At 40.3% G+C, this 24,023-nt stretch overlaps 1 protein-coding gene across 2 annotated transcripts in view; it reads right to left on the bottom strand.

Annotated features, from left to right (window-relative positions):
• PLPPR5 (phospholipid phosphatase related 5) overlaps positions 1 to 24,023 on the bottom strand; it is a 136,829-nt gene that overhangs the window by 9,373 nt on the left and 103,433 nt on the right. For both annotated transcript variants that reach the window (XM_084635680.1, XM_084635681.1), the window contains 3 exons: positions 18,358 to 18,490; positions 15,082 to 15,332; positions 2,621 to 2,797 (listed from right to left, as the gene is read on the bottom strand). In XM_084635680.1, the coding sequence (XP_084491806.1) occupies positions 2,621 to 2,797; positions 15,082 to 15,332; positions 18,358 to 18,490 (561 nt within the window). The remainder of the gene's footprint in view (positions 1 to 2,620; positions 2,798 to 15,081; positions 15,333 to 18,357; positions 18,491 to 24,023) is intronic.

Raw genomic sequence — 24,023 nt, 5'->3', positions numbered from 1 at the left:
TACTGACTTCAGTAAGAGATTACTGTAGGAAAACAGAAATATCAATGAAATAAAATAAAGATACCCACTTTGTCCTCCTGTACCTAACCCTCTAAATACCAATTATTTTTAAACTATCCTGAGTTCAATGAACATTTTACCACAGTGGAAAAGTCAGGAGTGGACCCACTCTCATCAGAAGCAACGGCACAGTAATTCTCGTGAAGGTAACATCGTAAATGTGACTAAATGAACGAGATTGACTGAAAGAATCATGTGAGCGTGTTAGTCAGATTCATGTTGACAAAAAGTCTTTAATATTTCAAGAGGATATTATTTTAAACAATATATTGTCCCATGCATTATCATAGTACAAGCGACCTTCCTCAAAGAAGATCTGTTGCTGATGTGGAAAAATAATAGTAATTTAAATCTCAAACTAAGTATATGTTTAAATCAAGTTTTATCAAATAAATGCACAGAAAGCACAGCAACAACACTGAACTCCTATAAAGATTAATAAATATTGAAGTCCATGATAGTGTTTCTCACACAGTATAATTTAAATGCTTATCATTTGGCACTATCCTGACACCAAGATGAGCATTCACAAACACTTCCTCTAGAAATGGGTATAAAAATCAGTTGTTTTATTTTATTAATTGTTTGTATAGTATGTTCTCAACTTGTTCACTCACTAGGCTTTTCAAAATGGATGGCTGGACTTCTGCAGAGTGGAAATTGATTTTAGTGACAATGGACTAGTTTGAAAGACATTTTTCAAAATGTTAAACAATTTGTCCTGCAGTTATTGGAGTATAAATTAAATGTCTTGATCAAAATTTATTTATATTCCCTTTCCAAAAGCTAATTAATAAAAATGCACTGCACTTTTTTCACGTTTATTGTAGAGTGTCATTTATTTCTTTAAATAAATACTTAATCAAATGGAGGGATTTCTACCATGAATGTCTGAATAGAAGGATGATATTCACACAAGTTTGTATGGCTTGTTTTCCCTTCCCCGAAACAGCTAATGAATAGTCAAACATTTAAACATCACAATTTTTTATTGTTCCTTCTAAGATGTCATTGTAGGCTGGGGGTTTTACCACTGAACCTCCTCCAAAATCTAATTAAATCTAATGTCCCTACCAGTTTTATAAGGACTCATGCTGTATGGCAATAGCAATGAAATATGTAAAACAAGTACATGTTCCTTGTGGTGCTCCAGTGGTGCTAGCTGGATAGAGAGCTAGCTTAAACAGCAGGCAAGGAATTCTCTTAGAGTAGAGGATTTCCCATGTGATAGCTCAAAGCCACCTGTTCCTGACTCTCTTGGGTAGGAGGTATATGTGGCCAAGTGTCTTACACTCCCTCCCTTGATCCTGAGCCAACAGGACCACCTCTGAAATGGTTGGAAGTGAGGGGGAACAACATTTTAGAGATGCCCTAAGGCTGCTCTCAAATGTATCTCCAGGATCAGGAAGGTTGAAGGTGGGGTGATGGCTTTACACTCTTTGGGTTCTGAGCCCAGCGTAGCTTGGTCATACCCAAGGATTACATCCAGAGTGTTTCTTAGGGGAAAATATATATAAACTTTTGGGAGGATGAATTTAGTATGAGTGAAAGGTGTCAGAGAGACAGACCTATAGGGAATTTGAGTGTAGATCAGCATCTGTGCTCTTTCACAAACTTCAATTCTCTATTGCGATTGTCAATAAAAGTGTTCAAGAGTGGTGGTGGTGTTGTGATATGGACATTTGTCCACATTAACTGAGACCGGAGATCTGGGTACCATAATAAAGTTGCATCCAATTCCAAAAATCTCTCCAAAAGATAAAGGGCACCTTTTTATATGCAATATACAAACCAGATACCAATTGCAGCATCACTAATGGCTACACTTGCAACAACAGAAAACCATACATTAAATCACTCTGTCGGCTTCTATAGGATTTAAAGCTAAATTAAGTCTTTTATTCTGGTAAACCACATAATTTTCAATTAAATATAAATGAATACAAAGTAAATTTACCAGATTGTTGTTTTGTTTCATTTAGCCACGAAGAGCAGCATTATCAATCAGTTAATACAGCACTTTAATGTTGTATAATGAAAATCAAGATTGGATGTCATTCTAAAAGAAATGCCCTAGCTCAACAAGTCACGGGCTTGATGTATGAACTATGGCATGAAATTGTATGCCCTCTGTTCTAAAATCTATGCATCTATGAAAACTGGCATTTTAGTTAGAAAACTGAGACCCGCCTCGAAGTCTGGCATTTTAGTTTTCTGTAAAAGACTCTAAGGCATCAATACTCCCATTAACAGCATAAAATTACACATGGAATTCTTTAATGTGATGTAGACATTTGTTCATGTGAACTGAGGCCATGGATCTGGGTCTCAGAATATAGGGGCATCCAGTCCCACAAGAAAAATGGCATCTTTTTATATGCAATATACAAACCAGACACCTGAACTGCAACATCACTAAGGTAAGAAATCAGGGACCCAATGAAGTAGAGGAGAGTTTTGCCATTGACTTCAATGGGGCTAAGATTTTACCTTTTGTCTCTCTCTCACCCACATCCAAACACACACACACACACACACATATATATATATGTGCACTTACCAAAAACACTGCTATTGATATTCCAATTATAAATCCTGCTATCACATCTGACCAGTGATTTCGATACTCGGCTACTCTGTTGATACCAGTAAGAAATGCCAAACACATTAAGCCTAAGCACAGAACAGGTTTTGCAAGCCTTGTTCCTCTGGCTTTTATTGTGTTGGTAATATACATCTGAAAATTAGAAAAAATGAAGCATAAGACTATAACCTCTAAGGGAAATCTTTGTAGTTTGGTTGGAAAAGACAACTATGCATACTTTGATTTTTGTATAGAAAAAAAAGTAGGGCTCATTATGCAGTACATACCAGTTTCATTCTCTTTGTACCCAGAGATTAGATGGGTGCATTCTTTACATAGGATTCCGCATTACAGACATTAAAAATAAGAGTGGCACATGATATGGCTATTAAAAATCGTACATAGCTGTCAAATGTACATTTTCCTTATTGGTTTCCCTATGTAGTTTACATTCTCATTGCTTTACATTCTCTCTCTCTCTTTTTATTTTATTTTGATAACTCTTAAAATACAGTTAAATGGAAATGTACCAATCTCCAGTTATTTTAAAAACAAAAACTGGTCTTGCAGTGTTATAGCAAAATCTTCAGATTTCATATTGTGAAATAGGGTGGCAGCATTTTAACAATATGCAAGTCCCCTCCCATACCGTGCCGCATATTAAATATACAATATATAGCAAAACCTCAGGGATTATGATTCAAGGCCCAGTACAAGTGCAAAATCCTACCCACAAGACACCTGATGTTCAGAGTTTAGCCTTGCCCAGCAAAGAAATCCCCTTCCAGCTACTGGCATGAACTAGCTCTAAACTCTGTGCATAGCAATAGTGAGGAGGAAGAGAGGGTCTCCTGAGAGTCTGGCCTGGGTGTTAAGAAGACTGGGAATGAGGCTCTGGCTGCAGGGTTGTTAAAGCTAAAGCTGAGCAGGTGAGAGCTCAGGGATTTTGCAGGTCACTCACATCTCCAGAGCTCCAATGCTATATGAGGAGGACCCGGCTTTCCCACCCCAAGAGACAGCCCTAGCTCTACTTTAGTGAAGCTTCAAAAGCATGCAAAAGAGAACCATTCTCTTGTGCATCTTAGGAGTCAGCGTAGCCAAGTCATGTGATTTTATTGCAAGTCTTGTGATACATGGTGTTCATGGGGTCCTAGGATTATGCTAGACTCTCAACCTCCATTAAAAATAATGGCAAGTATTTAGCTCTCATGACTGTGGAAACAATCTTGAAAACATGACTCTTTAAAGGCTGAAAACCCAGAAGGCAAATAAAAAAAAAAGAACCCCAAATGTATCATTTTTAAATCTCATGATTTTATGCCAGTCTCATGCTTTTTCTTGGGCAGCTGACTCATGATTTTTGAACGCTTGGTGTTGCCAGTACTGGAGACAATGCTTGTCCTGCAAAGCTCCTGACCTCTCAAGGCAATTGCCTGTCCCTCACACACCTGCATGTGAGCAGCTTTAAAGAGGGAGACTTGTCCATTTGCCTGTTGCATAATCTGACGGTACATGGGGATTTACCAATATCGAGAATTATACCACCACCACGACTACATTTTGAAAAAAGAAAGTGTGGCAATTTCTGAAATCCTGGCTGGACAGTATACCTGCACTCCTCAGATGTACACTGAAGGCAATTAGTGACAATAAATCTCATTGGGTGAATAGACCTAGAAGCTGAAGCTTTTGTATTTAACAGCAACTTTGCATGGCAAATTCTCCTAAACTATTTCCACCTCCGATCACCTAATTATCTCTATATAACATTATCAGTGCAGTCACCATTGCAGTGATTTCTGAGGGTGCAGCATGTCTGCACTAGTGGTTTGCAATGATGCAGCTACATCTGTGTAGCTACACTGCTTACAATCCTGATATATACAAGGTTTCAGGCTCCAATAGACCCACAGAAGTAAATTCCAGAGCTGTAAGCTCTCCGCTGAGAAGGCCATGTTTTCAGTCCTCCCCCAGCTGTTTAATGTAGGTTCTATGACTGATTGAAAGCTTTTCATCCATGCTATTCATTGGAAAATTGGGGTTTTGACAAAACAATTTTTTTCAATAAAAGTATTTGCTTTCTGAAGAAAATGTTGATTTTTTGTCTAAAATCTGAAAAACTCCAAACCACAAAACTTTTTCATTTTTGACAAAAAGGTTTTTTTTTCCTGTGTAGAATTAAAAATAAAATAAACATTTCTAGAGATCTAAGCCATATAAAGCTTCATGGATGAAAGCCAAAACCTTGAATTACACAAGGAAACAGGTAGGCAGAACTGGAGAACTGATGCTTTATATTTCCTATGAATGACAAATGGCTAGCCCCATTCTGTACTACCTGACGCTTCCAACTGATTTTCAGGCGTAGCCTATCACACAGCACTGCAAGAGTCTAGTCAGAAGATAAGACAAGTATTTTATGAGTCTATCATTATGGGAGCAATGGTGAGCCATGACTTCTAAGCATAGGAGATAATAGTCAGACTGTGCCAAAGGCACATCCCCACTCCCATTATCTTGAATCCCAGCCCCAAACCAAGAGCTAGAATGTGCTCACTAAAGACAGAAATCACCAGACACAAAGGACATGTGAGTTTGCCACTATAGATCCATAGAACATGATAAATGCCAAGTACTTTGCTTAGAACATGAGAGGGAGAAACATAATATAGAGAAAAAAACCCACCAAATTAGGAAACTTAAAATCATGGCAGTACACACACAACATACTTTACATGCTGCTTAAACTTGCTCATCACTGACCTGTAGCACAAACTGTATGATGTACAGCAAGAAATCATCATACATATAGTTATTGCAGGCATAGAACTGACCATGAGAATAAGCATTTTAGGCTGTATTCCCAACCCCCATTCCTCCTCCCTCTCTCCCTCACTCATTTTAGGAAACTTGTTTTTCCCTTTACTTAATCTTGTTTTATCTTCACTTCTCATATTTCTGTGTGCTACGGTACTGAAGTCAAATATCGATGAGACAATAATGATTTAAACTTCCAGCAGTCTTTTGTCAGCTATTTTTTTCAGGTACTGAATATCCAAACCCACTTCAAGTACAATGTAGTCTGGGTTACCCAGTGACCCTCTATTTTAGTTCCCCAGACTAACAGGGCATTTTAGTATTTTACAGTCACTGCGAGGCACACCATGTAACACAGGACTCCATTCACCCTGGGATCAGGGAAAATATAGCAATATCTTAAGTGCACAGCAGGACCACAAGAATTCAAACATAGTTTAGATAGTTTTGACAAGAGAGCTGGCAGCAGGTTACCCTGGTTCAACTCTGCACCATGGGGTATTAAGTCAAAATTACTACTTCTAAGCAAATATCAACTAAATAAAAGACTTTTCCAAAGGCAAGTGACGGTGATGCAGATCAATTGTCGATGCTCTATTCTCATCGCTCCAGAAAACAATCTTAACTTTAACTCAGGTGTCAAGAACATTACAATCTAAGGGGCCAATTCTGTTGTGGGCCAAGGCCCCTTAAATCCTTTCTGGATTCAACACTTTGCAGGAGGTGTTCAGCAGCACTTTGCACTCCTGAACTCCTTAGTTAGGCAAAACACTCACTTGAACAAAACGAGAGTGTTGCCTGAGTCAGAAAGTGCTGCAGGATCAGGCCCTATAGGCATCCTTGTCCTCCTTGGATAACTAATGATAAGTTCCACCTTCCGGGTCCACTGATAATTACAGTCAAAATGGTAATGCCCCTGGCATTCTTCAAAATGGTAACCTGAGAATTTTGCCAATACGGTCACCATTTTTACCTTATCTTTATATCACAGGCACAACTGATTTTACAGAGGATGAATCGGGGGAAATAGGAACCTGTCTTTAGACACTCCCTTCTGCCATTGGGCATTTCACATTTGCAATGTTCTCTGTAGACATTACAAACTAGGAATCACAGCCATCCGTTTCTAACATTGATTTCCTACAATTTTGGAGGAATATAGTCTGATATTTAACTTAGTCAAAAATTAGCTTTGCAATATATTTATATATAATTAAATATGTTTTCTATTCCTTGTCCTGAAGCAAAGTAGCATTAAACAGAGTAAACAAATCGTTTACACGATAAACATGCTGCGTTATTTTGCTATGGTGAATAAAAATGTTAATTTTCATAAATATTAAATTCATCTCAACAAAGGGAAAACAGCTCAGTGAATTAAACCCATGCTCTCATTAGTGAGGCTGAATGATGTCGGATGAATAAAGCTACTTACTGAAAATGTTTTTCAGTTTATTTCAAGGACCAAAAGTGTGGGAAAATTAAAAACAACAAAACCAAACTTTGTAAAGTAATCAGCTTAGCAAAAGGGCCAATAAACAAATTAGTTTATACTTGTAATATCAAGGATAAGTGTCCTGAGATGACCCACGAAAGAACTATCACAGACCGCACTCTTCTCTCTCTCTTTCTGTATCAGTTCCTTGTTAAATCCTGATCAGCAGTACTGCTATTGGTAATCTTGCTTTTTCCTGAACATGGGTCTAGCTGTGTCAGGATAAGACGTTACTTTGCACACGGGGACATGGAGTCTGTAAGAAAGTGACTAGTCATGTGGTGATTTTGTAGACAACCGTTTACTAGACATTCAGTAAAACACTCATGTTGCTTTCGGTCCTCAAGGTATTGGAATTCAGGTTGCCAAAGCCGCTTCATAAACTGAAAGAACTATCTAGAGCCAAGTGTTTCCAAAAATAAATATTTGCTAGTTCATTTTCTTTTGAGTACATTGAAACAAAATGCTGGCATCATAAGCTGTATGGGAGATTGTACTTTTGATACCTATATTCTCAAAACCTGCCAATAGTGTACTATATTGGTAACCTCTCTCCAGAAAAAAAAAAAACTCCACTTACTTTCAATGAACCAGATTTTTAAAGGTATGTAGGCACCGAAAGATATGGGCCTTAGGTATCTAGGAACTTCTGAAAATCCCAATCCCAAAAATGAAAATGTAGGCGCCTTGTTTTTAATCAAGATTCTACCAAGAAAGCTATTTTGCCTTGCATGCTTATATTTTCCAATGGTTATGTCAAAACCTATCAAGTGTTTTGTGACAACCTAAGTATAGCATATTCGTTACTTTTCCCTTGGTCTCATGGGACTGTAATGGTTTTGAGACACACTGGCAAGTTATAGAATGAAGACCTGCCTCTTATAAATCCATAATGCCTTTCTGTAGTCTAATTGTGATTAATATGCATATTTCTTTTAAGAAGAACTTTGTATAATATTCTTTTCCCCCCAAACATAATATATTACACATTTGTTATTTTCAAAAATTAAGAATTGGTTGTAACCATCAGTACTGGTTGGTTATTGAAAATTGGTTGTAACCAGCAATTCATGCTACTGCCACTAGAGGTCAGAATGATCATCATCATTATACCCAATAAAAAGAAAATTGTTAAATGTAATCCTCTGTTAGGGCTGTGTCTTTAAAGATCTAACCAGGAGAAGAATGACCATATATATTGTACATGTTAAGATTTTAACAGGAAAGTTTCCAGCCAACCCTGCCCAATATGTAACAAAATGCTGGTTTTATATATCCTGTACACACACATTATGGGGTAAATGAAACAATCCAGAAACATACAAATGAAGAATAAAAGATAAACCATGTGTCAAACACAGGACAGATGACCTGCAGGGTTACAGTAAGAGCTCTCTCTACGCTTTTTCTTTCAATGACACTACATCCTATTCTCCTTTACCCTCCACACACACACACACACACTGGATCAAGGTATCCCATGGTTTGGAGTTTCCTCACAGTTGAGATGGTCCTAGACTGTAAGTCAAGCCCTGTGAGGGTGCACAGCCTAAGGGAGAGAAGTACTTTTACATTCTCTTACATTCCTGAGCGACTTCCCCAGATCCTACAGCCAGGTGTGCCGCGGGAAGGATGCGCTGTCTGCCGGCTTATTCCCTCCCACTCCCTCCAGTGCTGAAGCAGATGGTGCCAAGCAACGGTGTGCAGGGAAGGATAGTCATTGGTATGGACCAGTGGGAAATTACTGTCCCCATGAAGCAAGGGTGAAAAGGAAGGGAATCAATGTGCTGTCACTTACTCTGGGCAGTAATTTCTGCACAGTCTAAAAAAAAAAAAGCACAGTTTAGCCCATGACTGTTTAACATACTGTGTAGAAACAGGCAACTCCTGGACTGTACAGATAAAAGAGATCATATCTGCACCATCTGTGGGACATGCAACCACCATATAGGTTGAATTTGCAAGGAGTAGGATACTCAGATGAAAGAAAACAATAAAAAGGAATGCAAAAGTTTTGTAGGTAAGTAAATGGACTAATGAGCACCATACTGCAGGTTCAGAGAACCCTATTCCTGTTCTGATATTCTTTTGGAAGCTGTCTCCAACTTCTTGGTCTACACAATAATCACTGGGCCAAATTCAGTCCTGGAGTAACTCCATGGCCATGTCCTTAGGGCAAATAGAAAAGATGTCTGTTTTCCAATATTCTGAGTCTTGCTGCAAACAAAAGAGTTGCAAGACCTACAGAAAATTCCTCAGGTCTTCTGTTATGATATTCAAACCTGCACTTCTTCCATAGCATTGAAAATATAAGGTGTTATTAGAAATCTTATTTGTCCACTTTAGAGATGCTCAGAGTGTAAGTTCTGGGAACTTTTCTGAGGAAGGCATTAAGTAAAATAATGTAAAATTTCCTAGAACTTGTGCTAATCAATTATTCAGAACCACAGGATTTAGGGTTCAGGATTTTCTGACACACATAGCACTCAAATTACTAATTCTCAGTTTAGTCTCCAGTGTTTTAATTACTGAGTCATGAGATTTATAAAATGTGCTTTTCAGACTTCTAAGACTACAAGCAATACTGAAATACATTAGTGAAATAAACAAACATTAACATGGACTCTAACATCACAGTTCCAAAGAACCACCTCAGCTTCCTCCAGTCCTCCCTTCAGGCAAAAACTTGTGCAGGTAGGTGTGCCTTCCAATATGCCTTGAACACCCACAAAGTCAGGCTCTTGTGTCAAAGGGGAGAGCGAGTTCCAGAGTTGTGGGCCCTTCAGAGAAAATGCTCTGCTACAAGCCTTCAGGCAAGTAAATCTGCGGGCTGGTGTACCTCATCTGATCTCAACAGGTGGGGAATAATACAAGGAGAGAGGTGGCCTGTTATGTAGCCAGGACCACAGCCTTTATAGATCTGAACTAACATCTTGAAGTCCACGCAAAATCAACTGAAAGCTAATTCAGACAATGGAGCACAGGTGTCACGTGTTCAGTGTGAGACACACCAGTAATAAGTTGGCAGCCACATTGGACATTAGAAGAAGAATCCAAGTGGTCTTCAGGTGTAGTCCCAACCCCAGATAAACTACCATTGAAGTCATTCAGCCTGAAGGTGATAGAGGCATCTAATATCTGAGGCAAGATCAGTATCAGAGAGGAAAGGTTTTAATCTTCATGCCCATTGTTGGAAACAAATCCCATTTGTGGATACTGCTGCAACTTGATTTCCAAGAGCAGCCAAAGATTCAAAAGGACTCTTGTGTTGTACACCTTACTAACAAAAGATGGACAGCCCTATCTCTCTCTCTCTCAGTCCTGTGAATACTAATGCCACCATCGTATCTAGATGTTTCCCATAGCTATCACCATTCTTCCATCTTGTCTGGATTGAGCTTCAGACAGCTACCTATTATCCAGACCCCATTAATCAGACAGGGAAAGCTGAGAGACTGCACCATCTGGATCTGATAAGAGATGCACTGAGGTGACTGTTACCATCATATTGATGGCAATGGAACCCAAACTCCCTCACTGTCTCCTCCCACAGCCTTATACATGCATTAAACAGGAAGGATGATGACACTCTCTCAGGACAGAACATCAAGTGCCCAACATTAGGATTTCAGAGAAAAAATGGAGCCACTTTACACCAAATTCAATCCCTGCCTAGAGCACAGCCATGTCAACACTTCACAATCAATGATATCAAATGTAAGCAATGGATCAAAAAGTTTTTCCAGCGTCAAGAAGTCAAATAAAATGTCCTGAGATGATTCCTTACCATATCCAGTCTAGATCCAATTAGAAAGGGATCTAGGAGATCTTAACACTCTAGATATTACTGTAATCTTAAAAACTGAATTTGCCTAATGGCCTTCACCAATGCAATAAAAAAAATACAGAACAAAAACCGAACATGGACTGAATATTTTTCAGATGTGTAAGTCCAAAACATTTTAATCTCCCAAATGGAACTAAAATCTCTCCCAAGTTGCAACTTGCAAAGATCAGCCCCTACATTTTCAAAGCAGAGCGACAGTTGTTAGCCACATGACTCTTTAAAGTCTAGGAGAGATCCCAATACACTGTTTTGAAATTTTACCCAAAAGACTCATGACTTCTCATTCATGTGTTCGGTTATGCATATATTTATGTTTTTTCATAACTGATGCATTTTAATATGCCCCCAACTTAATGAGACCAGACAAAATTTCAGCTTATTCTACTAGGTTTTGCTATTTGTTTGCATGTCAAAATTCTGGTGATATTATTTTGTTCTGTTTAACAGACTGGCAGTGGTTACCTGACACATCCCACAGTGTTAGCAGGGTTGATCCTGTTGGGAAAGGGTTCTGATGATTTACAGTAGAACCTCAGAGTTACGAACACCTCGGAAACAAAATGTTATGGTTGTTCTTTCAAAGATACAGCTGGATACTAACTTACTGCAGCTTTGGAACTTCACTATGCAGAAGAAAAATGCTGCTCTCTTTTTTTTAGTAGTTTATGTTTAATACAGTTCAGTGCTGTATTAGCTTTTGAGAGGGGGTGGGCAGGCGGGGCATGTCTCTGCTGCTGCCTGATTGTGTACTTCCGGTTCCAAATGAGCTGTGTGGTTGATCAGTCAGTTCATAACTCTGGTGTTCTTAACTCTGAGGTTCTACTGTACTGAGGCAGGTGACTCATTACCACAACTGGATATTAGGGATGGGGAGTGACTCTCTGGAAAAAGAAGGATCTAGTCTCTGGGCTGAGCAATCTTTAAAGAGGAGCCCCAGGAGTAGCCAAGCCTGGATGGAAGGTTTGGATTGGATTTTGTGTTGTTTCATTTTGAGTTTTGTTTTGGGTTTTGTTGTGGGGGGAAAACTCTAGGAAAAAGGGTAAGTTTTGAATCACTGCAATCATCTATGTTTGGAGAAGGCAGGGAAGCCATCAGGCCACATTGCTATAGTCCAACATTTCAGTTGCTAAGGCCATCTGGAGAAGTCCCTAGTAAAGGAAAGTTCAAATATTAGAAATAAAATTGTTTGAGAAGGCTGCGCTTTCAGCAGGAGGGAATTCAGAGTTGCCATAGCAGCCGCCCACGTGCAAAAACAAAACAAAAAACAAAAAAACACACCGCAAAGGAGTTAGCCAAAAAAAAAAGCTATTGTTAACAAGCCACTCTTCTCAGATACTAGGTGACAGGGGCCATAGATGTTTGTCAATAGACCAAGATAGAAGACAGCACAAGTAGGGTTCCTGAGTTTAGGTTTAAACACATACACACTGATTCGTAAAAATCACACCGAACCTGCTTTGTTTACTCCACCTGCTCTTAGGGTGAAATCACTGAAATAGTTCCTTGCCTGTTTATATCCTAAAGTGTATTTAGTGCATAGCTGGCTGGAATGCAAAGGGAGCGAAACTGGGATGCTGCAACAATTCCCAAACGATACTTCTGGTAACAAACAGAAAGCAGAGGGAAGAGTTCAGCTCAGTACTCCAGTAATGCTAACGGCTCATGTCAGCCTGGCCATTACGTACATACCTGATGCACATAGCTGATTCTGTGCATCCTCTGACTACCCCTGCTAGCAAGGCTCTCATGGAGCCCCAGACACAAATTAACACTTCCTCCCTGATGAGTAACTCTATGGGAGGTCAGCTGACAAGAAGTGCGTACATACAAATATCAGGAACAGCCATCCCAAATCCCAGGACATTGCACTTCTTACCTTTACATGTACTAAACTGGACTTTCTAGCTTTAACAATGCGCACCACAAAGCTTTTATAAAATGAATGATGAAAGCAGGAAATATGAATTAAAAATTTAAAAGGACAAGTTTCTCCCTATGTTGTACCTTGTACTTATATTTGTGTCATGACTTAGGGGGTGAATTGCATCATGATCATTCAATGGATACATATGATCCACCACAAGATAATTCAGAGTTCAATTCATGTCACTGTTTTATAGCACTGTTGTATAATTAACTATACTGATATATATACAATGCAAAGACATATGTAGTCATGATACCCATGGGCTCCATTCATTTCTGAAACCAGAGAGAAAAGTGGAAAACATGAAATAAACCCCATTTATTTGGTTCTCTGACCTTGTCACCTGCATACTTGCACACTAACTGCACCAGAAATACTTCAAGCACTCCAACCTTGTTAATCAGTTTTCCCGCACAGCCACCAGTATCTTCTTAATAAACCCTACAATAAAAATGTTTTCTTCTTTCTCATATCAAATAAGAGTAGGAACTGAAAATGACACAGGTCTGAGGACCAGGACTTGTATTACTCAGGTCTGGACCACTGGGAGTTTGCAAACTGTCAGGGCTACAACAAAATGATCTATACAATTAGAAAGTTGAAAACATTAGTGATATGTGAAAATAAAGCATTTATACTTTGCTCTGATGATTCACTAGATATTGGACCTTAAAATCCTGACAATTTTTTTTTAAGGAAACTTAGTCTATAATTGTTTGGCTTTTATATTAGTACTATTTCTTTTTCTTTTGCTCTGCAGTGGCTGTAGCAGCTGGTTTTCTTTAGTTACCATGACTCATGGTTACAGTTTTACAGATGGATAAGACAAATATAGAAGTAAGTTTAAATGAGTGAAATGATGCCTCAGGTATGTCCCCAAAGCAAGAGAGATTGCTGAACATGAGTGTTGCTCTTTCCTATAGTTGAGATGGATGTTTTACTGTTTGCGTCCCTAATTATTTGCAGATAACACTCTCGTTGTAAGGTTGATCAATGCTCCTAGAGTACTCAAGGAATTTTTTGTAAATGCTACATTTAGTGCTGGAAACACTAATTTATTGGCCCTAACACAGTTTCTAGAAGCGCAAGGAGGTAGTCTAGGAACGATGTCTTAACGTGCGCTGGGGGTCAGTGGACATAAAGGAATGCCTGCCTGTAGGAATTCAGTTGACAAATATAAATTGTCAGCTCACTAAAGGTTTTCTAAATATAAATAAGTTTAAAAAATAAACATATCCAAAGTCTACCCCATTTGAAGGCAATAGTTTATCTAACGATGAAATTATCTATTCAGCCCTGTGAGGACCACAGACCTATACATTGCCTTGGTGCTCAGATGTTATGAGCTTAGATTAGACCAAGAGGCTCTAAATTGAGGCCCTGTAGGTGACTATATTCAGAAGAAAAATGTGGAGTTGGCTATGAATTGAAAATGTGCTCTGTGAGCTACACCCTATGCTTTTTAAACTGTAATGTTTGAATCAGCTCCATTGCTACTTTCTCCTCCACTACCTCCCACCACTTCTTCTATGGCCTCTGCAGCAGCTCTGGTGTGATCCAGGTCTACCCAGAGCAGCTCCTGTCCCTGCCCTGCAACAGATGCTCAGCAGTTCCCCTGCTGGCCACCAGCTGTGTCACAGGAGAGGGAGGAAACAGTAGTTCTGGCTATTTCATTCCCTGCTTCCCTGGCCAAGAGAGCAGGGTAAGGGCTCACCTGGCTTCTCCTGAACCCCAGCAGGGGATTTACAGATGCCTTCCCTTTGGCACAAAAAGAGCAGAACAGGACAGGAAATCTGCTCCAAAATATTGACTATGGCAGCTTTGTCTTTCTGAAAGATGTCTGGTCCTCAGGCTGGACACCACTAGATTAGATGCACACACAAAACTCCATAGTAACTCCACTGAATTCAATGGCGTTACTCATGATTTACACTAACGTGAGTGCAGAATTTCACCCAGAGAGGTTCTCTCTTTGATCACTGTTCTATTCCATTACTTAAGGATGAACAGAACTGCCTTTTAAAAACAAACAAACTTGAAACATATTTTCCTTTTCATAAAACCAATTCCTCCTCAAAATTTTCCTTATTAATCTCCCTACTTCTAGAGCCTATGAGAGTTGTATCCATGTAACCGACAGCAGAATTTGGCCTAAAGATTCAAATTTTCGAAGGAGCCTCATTACTTTCACACAATATTTCACATCTAAGTTTTAGTGGATGGAAAATCTCAGATATGTGACCTAATATTGATAATGATCTTAAATTCAAAAAGTAATAAAAATATCTCTGATTGCTAATATACAGTCTATGCTCAAAATACAATGAAATTATACGGTATGATATACTTACAGTCAGATACGTAGCTGTATATACACTGAGAGCTGCTTCTTTGGATGGAAATGTTTTTCTGGCTCTCATAATAAGGTCTGGGTTTCCAGTGCAGGCATGTGCACCACTGATGAACTGTGTGAACTGTTGACATCCAAGTGCTGTATAGTTGGGTTTACAAAGTGCAAGAAAATGTGGTGCAAGATTCCCTGTTACTACTTGTCCAGCATTTACAAAGATATCTGTAGCAAACAGTCCAAATGCATAGATTCCTAAAGAGGAAAACAAAGTTAATTTCCTACTCCAGTACATTATATTGTAGCTCTATTATTTATTATTATATTAATAATACATAAGAACGGCCATATTGGGTCAGACCAATGGTCCATCTAGACCAGTATCCTGTCAGATGTTTCAAAGGGAATGAACAGAACAGGGTAATTATCAAGTGATTCATCCCATCATCCAGAAGTCATAGATTTAGGGACACTCAGAGCATGGGGTTGCATCCCTGACCATCACATGTGCTTTGTGAAGGGGAAAATAACACTTCCTTATTCACTTTTGCCACACCATTCATGATTTTATAGACCTCTAGCATATTCCACCCCCACACACACACACAGTCACCTCTTTTCCAAGCTGAACGTTTCCAGTCTTTTTTAATCTCTCCTCACATGGAAGCTGTTCCATACCTTTAATAGGCCCTACCATTCAAGGCAGCTCAAAGCACCTCACACATACTAAGGGTCAGAGGGTGGCATTAAGCTCCAGGCTTGTGCTGGAGATGGTCCATACCCACACAGCTTCGCAGGGGCACTGGAAGGCACCCGAAACTCCCAGCACCTTGGAGAAGTTCCAAGCACCTTGGTGCAGTATGCTCTTTCCTTTTGAAGGCTGCCTGCTTCACTAGCTCTTACGGTTGAGAAGAGGATCCTAGCTCTACCTCCTTCTAACCTTTTGGGCTAACTAGTGGTACTGGCACCTAGAGCATGGGGACTGCAACTTGCCTGGCCCATGGGCAGCAGTGCAAGGGACAGTGGGCAGGCTCTTTCAGCTTTCCATCCAACACACCAGCTCAAGAACCAGGAAAGTCTGACATACTAGGCACCACACATTTTCCGACAAGCATCTCTTTTCCCCTCAACTGTATAAACAGGCTGAAGTGATGAATTGTTTAATATAGCTGTACACAAGCCATCTTCAACTGTCTACCGCTGGGTACCTTTCTGTACATGGCATGTTTATCAAAACATCAGCATAGCATGGTAAAGATCTATATAGGAGAAATTTATGCCAAAGGATTTATTATGAAACACATATCAGTGAAGTATTAGCCTTTTGTGTGCATTGTTTTATTAGTGTGAAAATATATGTATCTGATTATTCAAAGGAAAGGCAGATTTGCTACTATTTGATGTGCATGTCATGTTTCTTACCATTCCTGCTGGGACCAGTAGCTAGCCCTGGAGGGAAGGACAATCTAGTGATTAGAACACTAGCCTAAGACTTGGCAGAATCTGGCCCAGACAGAGATTTCCTAGGCAAGTCATCTAAGCCTCTCTGTGTCCCAGTTCCCCATGCACAAATGGGGACAATATTACTTCCTTATCTGGCAGAGTGTTGTGACAATAAATATATTAACAAGTGTGAGCCACCTGGATACTACGGAGGAGAGAGCGGCAGAAGTACCTATGCTGCTAATGACCACTTTTCTTTTAGGTTTCAGAATAGCACTCTTCTTTTAGACATCTCAGAAAAGCTTAGAAGAACCAGAATTATTTTTGAGGTGGCTTCATACCTCTTAACTTCAGAGACAGTAAGTGGCGATGGTTACTGTTCCATACCAATGATCATTCATTTTGGATGGCTAGAAATCATTAAAAGGTGGATTGTGCCTCTGTGGGTTTGCATGGAAGGACTCCCTCAGTCCCCCAGGGGCACGCTGCCCCCCGATAGGTGGGAAGGTGACGAGAATGCATGGCTTTGGCCCCACCCCCTCACTGGCCTTAAAGAACAGTAAAATTTACTCCTTCCTACTCTCCCTGATTGCTCTTTGCTTCTGTGCACTCGAGGGCTCCTTGAATGAGCAGGAGTGCAGGCACAGATTATACCTGTCCCTACATAAAGAAACCAAGTAGGGGTAGCTTCCTTTGCACCATCCCTTCCCATCCCCATAGATCCATGCAAAGCCCCGGCACAGTCTGGTCCTTAATGATTTCTACAAGCCCAATATTATTGCGAGTACAAACCCGCTAACCAGCTGGAATGACCGGCTCTGATGTAAGATAGCGATGCCGCAGAAACTTTCAGGCTGTAAAGAATGGCACAGCTGTGCCCTCCCTTTACACATTAGGGCAATAAGGGAGGGATTATGCAACCCTGAGGCTTCACCTCCTGCTCAGGGCTGAGTCTTACAGACCCAACTGAGCCCTGCTATGGCATCTCCATATTTATTCAAAGGTTCCAAAAAGTGACATTTGGAAACTATTTTATGGATATTTTAAGTGGTATTTTTTTCCCCAATGAAAGATTACACTGCACTGAACAGCAGCAGTGAGATCCTGACCCTACTGAAGTCAATGGGAGTTTTGTTATTGACTTCAGTGAAGCCAGAGTTTCACCCTAGGGCTATAAAACTGTAATTCAGACTTTGACTCAGTGAAGTAACTAAGCATGTGCTTAGCTTTAAGCACATGATTAAGTCCCACTGACTTCAAGTTGAGCATGTGCACATGCTTTGCTGCCAGCCAAGGCGAAGGTCCTAGGAGCTGAGATACCTCTGTACTCCCTGTCTGCAGTGGGCCTGGTCAGGCAATCTTCCCTGCTGCAAGTCCGCTGACCATGTCTCTACCCCTCACTTGGCCTGCACCCAGTGCTGAATTTGTAATGAAAGAGGCCTGGGGCTCAAGCATTTAGGTTCCGGGGCTCAAGTAATTTTTTTACATTCATAACTGATGCAGCAAGCCCAGAAGTGCTGGGGCTATGAACTGTCAAGCCGAGAGGTGCCAGGGCTCAGCCCAGGCAAGCCCTGGCATAAATTAAGCACTGCCTGCACCCAATTCTTGCTATCTGTGCTGCTAATAATAACAACTGCTCACCCAAAACTCCCACTGGCTGCCCAAAAGAGCATTGCTAAGTCTACAGAGGAGTGCATACATGGGGAAGAAACCCATTACATGTGTTGTTAGGATTATATGTGAAGCATTTGATGTTACATAAAATTTTTCCTCATTTGAAATCTTATGATGACTATTTGCGTTCATTAAACCATAAAAACATTAACTTAACCCATACCAAGGAATCGGATGGTTCTGCGCACCAGTGGATTTATATAACAACAGTCTCCAGTTAATATGGTTTTTTCTTGGTTTTCAAAATCCCTTGTAGCTAGCTGTAGACAAAACACTGCAGTTTCTCCAATGATTATCTAAGGAGGGAAACAAAAGGGGAAGACATGGTACATCAGAGTTCAGCAAGCATAAATACGAATGATGTAGAGATTATTGTTTGTTTGGTTTGGGGGAGGGTTACAATAGGACAATACAAAAACAGAAACCCACATAAGTGACTCAAGTCCTGCACAGTTAATCTACTTGTGAAGGAAATATGCCATATAGCTTGTTTTAATTTATTTGCATAAAAATAGAGGTTAACTTTTCATAACAGAGACTTGGCACTTATACCCAGAACCCAGTTTTCAGGAAAAAAAAATGGTTAGTCAAGAGCCATGAACTACATAATATCTGAAATATGCGTAAAAACATCAGGAGTGAAGGGCTGATGCCATGAGGTGCTGAACACTCAAATCCTATTGATTTCAATGGGCACTCAGCACCCCACAAGACTGGGCCCTAAATCATTTGATCACAGAGGAAACACTCACTCTAAAGCTTCTGTTCACATCAAGAATTGTTTGGCCACAGTAGTTATTTAAGTCTTACTGCCTATTTTGCTAAGCGAGTTTGTCAAGTTCGATATTAATTCAACAAAATGTAATTGCTGATATCTGAACACTCACTGGGTCCTGTTTCACACTTTACAGTCTGTACACGAAAGTGAATTTATATTTGAAATGCTTTTAGATCACACACTTTTCAGCTCTGTCAGTAAAAACTGAAACATTCAGAAACACTAACAAATGCCAAGTTGAAATTTAAAATAACCTTCATAAAGTGTACATCATTTTACTGTATGGATATACACTGCTCTTGATTTGCATGTGTATATACAACTGAAGTTTTGTATACAGAGAACTGAAGTTTTATATCATGTACAGTATTGTGGGGGTAAGGATGGTCTAGTGAATGAAGCATAGGGTTGAGATACTGTAGACCAGTCTGCCAGGGCTCAGTTCACTATGTGATCTTAGGCAAACCATTTGACCTGTTTGCCCTCAGTTAACCCAGCTACATTAAGGGGATATCAATACTTATACCCATTTACACAGCACTTTGAGAACTTCGGATGAAAAGCAGTATACTGAGTGCCTTGCTATTACATTCTGGAAACACAGCAACCCTTATTCAAAAACAATTCTGTATTATGGCCCAAATTTTTAGAAATCTTCACATAGGAAATAATCTTTTTTAAAATTATTCACAAAAGCATCACACCAGGGTATAAAGAAAACTGCAGGCAAATGCAATGACAGAGTTGAAGCCACAAACTAAATGCCACATTATCTGACTCAGTTATTATTTAGATTCCCTCAGAAAACTTTTGGCTAGAATAGATTGTGACATGGACCACTTACCCACACAAGGTAAGAAATGGCCTGTTTGTAATACTGTAGTCTAAATAACAAACAAACAAACAAACAACTCAGGAAGGCTACATGATTGGAATGGAGTGCAAAATTTGGTCAAATACACTGAACTTTGATTCTCTCTGATTGTAGAATCATAAGCCAGTCCAACTGCATACCTTTTAGATTAAACACAACAAATCCAGTACACAAGCTACCAAACTTCCTTCCTCTCCATTTTGATCTGATCCAAATTTTCTGCATCTGGGAAGTAAATTCCTTTCTATACTCCTTTTATCAAGTTCTGATTCAGAAACAGTGAAGCCCACGTGTGAAGTTTAACTCAACCTTGAAATCTAAGTTCATCAAAACAATGGCAATGATAAGAACTCAGCTTAACTCCTACAGCTTTCATGAAAAAAAGCTTTAAATAAGTGGATGTGATGGCTGAAACCTCTTAAGATCTGTTATGTGCTTCACAGGTTTCACCCCACCCCCATGGAGAATAGAATAATCTAGGATTTAATATTAGACAGTTTGAACATATTGTACCAGGTTCTTCCCTCCGTTGTACCTGTGCCAATCCAAAGAGCCTCAGTGGAATTACTCCAAATTTCCACATTGTAACTAAGAGCAGTATCTGGCCCTTAGTATGAATTCCTGACATGTGCATGCCATGAGAAAGAATGCAGAACCTTCCGCTACTGCTTACAATGTCAAAGTTGCTTAGCATCTCTGAATCTGCTAATCCATGGGAGGCATAAATATGGGTTCCCCTTCTTGGTTTACAGGAAAACTGGGGCTTCTCAATGGGACAAACAGGCTTTCCAAGTATCTCATGTTTCTATGTGGGACAGGCGCCCTTGTCCATCACTTGCCAGCTTGCCTCTATTGGTTGTATCTGAGCCCCGACAAGCAGCAGTGATGGTTCTCCTGTTGCACCTCCTATCTCTGTTGGTAGGCCAGACAAAGACAAGTACTACCCATGGCATATTATGCAACAGTGAAATAAGTTATTCTGGTACTTGATGTGCCGTTTCGGGGATCAGAATGTTTAAGCACTCTGCTGTAAGTAGAGCTGTTGTTGTGCAAGGCCCTGCTCTGTGCCCTCAGATATAACGTACAATGAGTGGAATAAGTCATTGTGCACAACAGGCAACCATGTGTGTTCCTCCAAGGCCTGATGCTGATGGATTTCTCCCAGAGTTTGGTGACAGAGCTCTGCTGGCAGCTCAGATAAGCTGTTCTTCCCTCCCTGCAGCCTTCTACATGGGCACGATTCTGCCCAGAATTCAGCCTCTAGTTGCTGCTAGAAGGTAATTCTCCTCTCAGATTCTCACAGCAGATCCTGGGCCAGATTCTGTTTCCCACTGCATCTTAGTACTGCACACATCCCTCGCCCCTACCATCTCCATGTGGGTAGCATCTCTACAGGGAAGGGGGCAAAGGGCCCATGACCTCACCACCTTCCTGCCTCTTTGGTGTGATTTGAATGCCCAGTACAGACTAAGAAGGAGCAATCACTGCAATCCCCGTAGTACAGAGGCTGCTACAGTGTCTAGCTTTGCATGGAAAAGATGTGTAATGGGAGGATACGACAGAAGATTATCCCAAGTATATTGAATTAAATGTGATTATCTGTGTACTTTTCCCCCCCAATAACTCCCCAAACAAAATTATTTTCCCTGATATTGTCCAAAGCCCAAAATGAAAAATTATGTTAAATAAATTAGTAATCCTGCTGTCCATGGGCCATGGTAGCATTGATACACTTATAGGGATACAAACATACTGAGAGTGATGAAAAAAATGACAGAGAAGATAGTAGCAGTATTCATTAGGTTGTTTTGTCTGAGACATGCTTGTTAGCTGGGACCACTAAAGGGAAGAGCACATTCAAGAATTCAGAGGTCAAGGATGGATTCTATAATTATTATAGTTATTGAAGAATGAATCCCAGATTTAGAAGAGACTGTTGAGATAGAATTATAATGTATAAGGTATCAGAAAAACAAGATGTGAATTTTCCAAACATAAGAAATTGTACACTAAATAAAATATTCACCATATATACATCTTTAAAAACCTTTAAGTGAAAATGCGGTTTACCTGGCTGTCTTAGTAGGGTTAGCAGGAGAAGGATGGTGCAAGTGATTAAGGGAACTAGCCTAGAATTTAGGAGACCTATGTTTAAGTCTCTTCTCTGCCGCAGCCTTCCTGTATGATCTTGGGCAAGTCACCCAGACTCTGTGCCTCAGTTTCCTATCTGTAAAACTACTTCTTCAACGCTTAGCCAGACAGTCGGCCATAGTGATTGTTCACCCTTTGGTCCATTACTGAGCAACTGCAAAGGCTTGACAGCCTGAGAATCCAACATTAGAACAGACCTGATGAACCCATGTAATAGTGGATCTGCCTCTGGACTCCCTTCACCCCTCAGTTGGTGGAATTTTATCCCAGATGTTACAAGCCACCCAGAGAACGGCATTTGCTGGAATGTCTTGTGGCATCCTTGTGACATGTCCAAAAACGTAAGGCGCCGCCTGTGGACAACAGCCCCAGTAGTCTGTAGACCAGAACGACCATAAGCTTCTGCATTACAGATGAAGTCATTCTACTTTATGCCCAGTATATGACACTGACATTTTGTATGGAAAGCCTCCAGCTTTGTCCAGTCTGTGTGGCGTACTGTTCATGTTTCGCAGCCGTATAACAGTATGGGAAGGATACAGCTCGAATAAATCCTGAACTTGGTTGTCATACTAAGATGATGTTGATTCCATATCGGTTGTAAATGGCTCATGGAAGATGCTGTGATGCAAATCCGCGGGGGGAACCTCTATGTGAAAACTGGAGGAGTTGGTAAGTATAGAACCCAGATAGCAAATGCTGGAAACTGATTCAACGGTTTCGTTGTTTAAAGAGATTGGAATCACAGGTGGACCTAGTCCTAGATTTTGCAGAATTTTCTTTGACCATGAAACATGGAGACCAATCTTATCTGATTCCTCCTCCATATGCTGGAGTGCCTCACAAAACCTGTTGGGGCTCTGTACTAAGAGAACAATGTCATCAGCGTAGTCAAGGTCTGTGAGCGAGAGATCACCAATCTCAATGCCGATGGACATGAAGGAATGCTGCATTATGAAATCTATTGCCTGACAAAAGAGTGCAGGGGCCAAGATGCAGCCCTGCCTGACACCAGGTACTGATTTAAAAGGTGCTGACATCTGGTTCCTCAGACGAACACAGGCAGTGGTTCCATTATGCAGCTCTCTAATCAAGTCCAGCACAGTGGTAGGGACACCTACACCCTTTAAGGTCTTCCATAACGCGACACGGTCTGCTGAATCAAATGCAGCCTTAAGATCAAGATACATCGCGAGTTCAGGAAGCCCCTGCAGGTAGTGTATCTCCAACAACAAGCAAAAGGCCAAAATGGCATCTAATATGGACCTGTTCCTTGTCAAGCCTGACTGTTGGGGATGATGTTTCTGATGTTGCAAAGGCTCCAGGCATGCCAGCAGAACATGTACAAACACCTTCCCTGGAACTGAGAGCAAGGTGATCGGTCCGTAGCTCTTATATTCACTCTGTGGTCCTTTGTCTTTATAGAGTGAGATTACAATACTGTCCTTCCAGGCGATTGGCAGGGTTCCAGTTCTCCACATCAGACAAAAGATGGCCAGAAGTGATTCTGCTATCTGTAAAACTGGGATAGTGAGAGGGTGACCAGATAGCAAGTATAAAAAATAGGGACAGGGGGTGGGGGGTAATAGGTGTCTGTATAAGAAAAAGCCCCCAAAATCAGGACTGTCCCTATAAAATCGGGACATCTGGTCACTCTAGATAGTGATAATTTCCTACCTCAGCAAAATGTTGTAATTAAAGGATTGTGAGGTACTCAGATACTAACATAATGAGAGTGATATAAAGCTGTAAGATAGATTGCAGCGGATATGTACATTACATGTTATGTTGCAAGCTTCATTATGAATACTAAGATCTCCACAAAGAGAGAGAGGCAGAGATATACATACTCAGGAAAAGAAGAATCAGCCAGAGAACGGGCACCAGATGCTAACCCACAGGAACTTTGGAACAACCCACAAAGTTTCCTGCGGTGTGACCCATACTACGTCCAGTTCTTTAAATTGAGAGGAGGGAAGTCTAACAATATTACTTTCATTTAATATAACTTAATACCTTGTTTGTT

The sequence above is a fragment of the Lepidochelys olivacea genome (assembly GCF_965140295.1).
Source record: "Lepidochelys olivacea isolate rLepOli2 genome assembly, chromosome: 8".
NCBI classification, from domain to species: Eukaryota; Metazoa; Chordata; order Testudines; family Cheloniidae; genus Lepidochelys; species Lepidochelys olivacea.
This window is presented reverse-complemented; position numbering and strand designations above follow the sequence as displayed.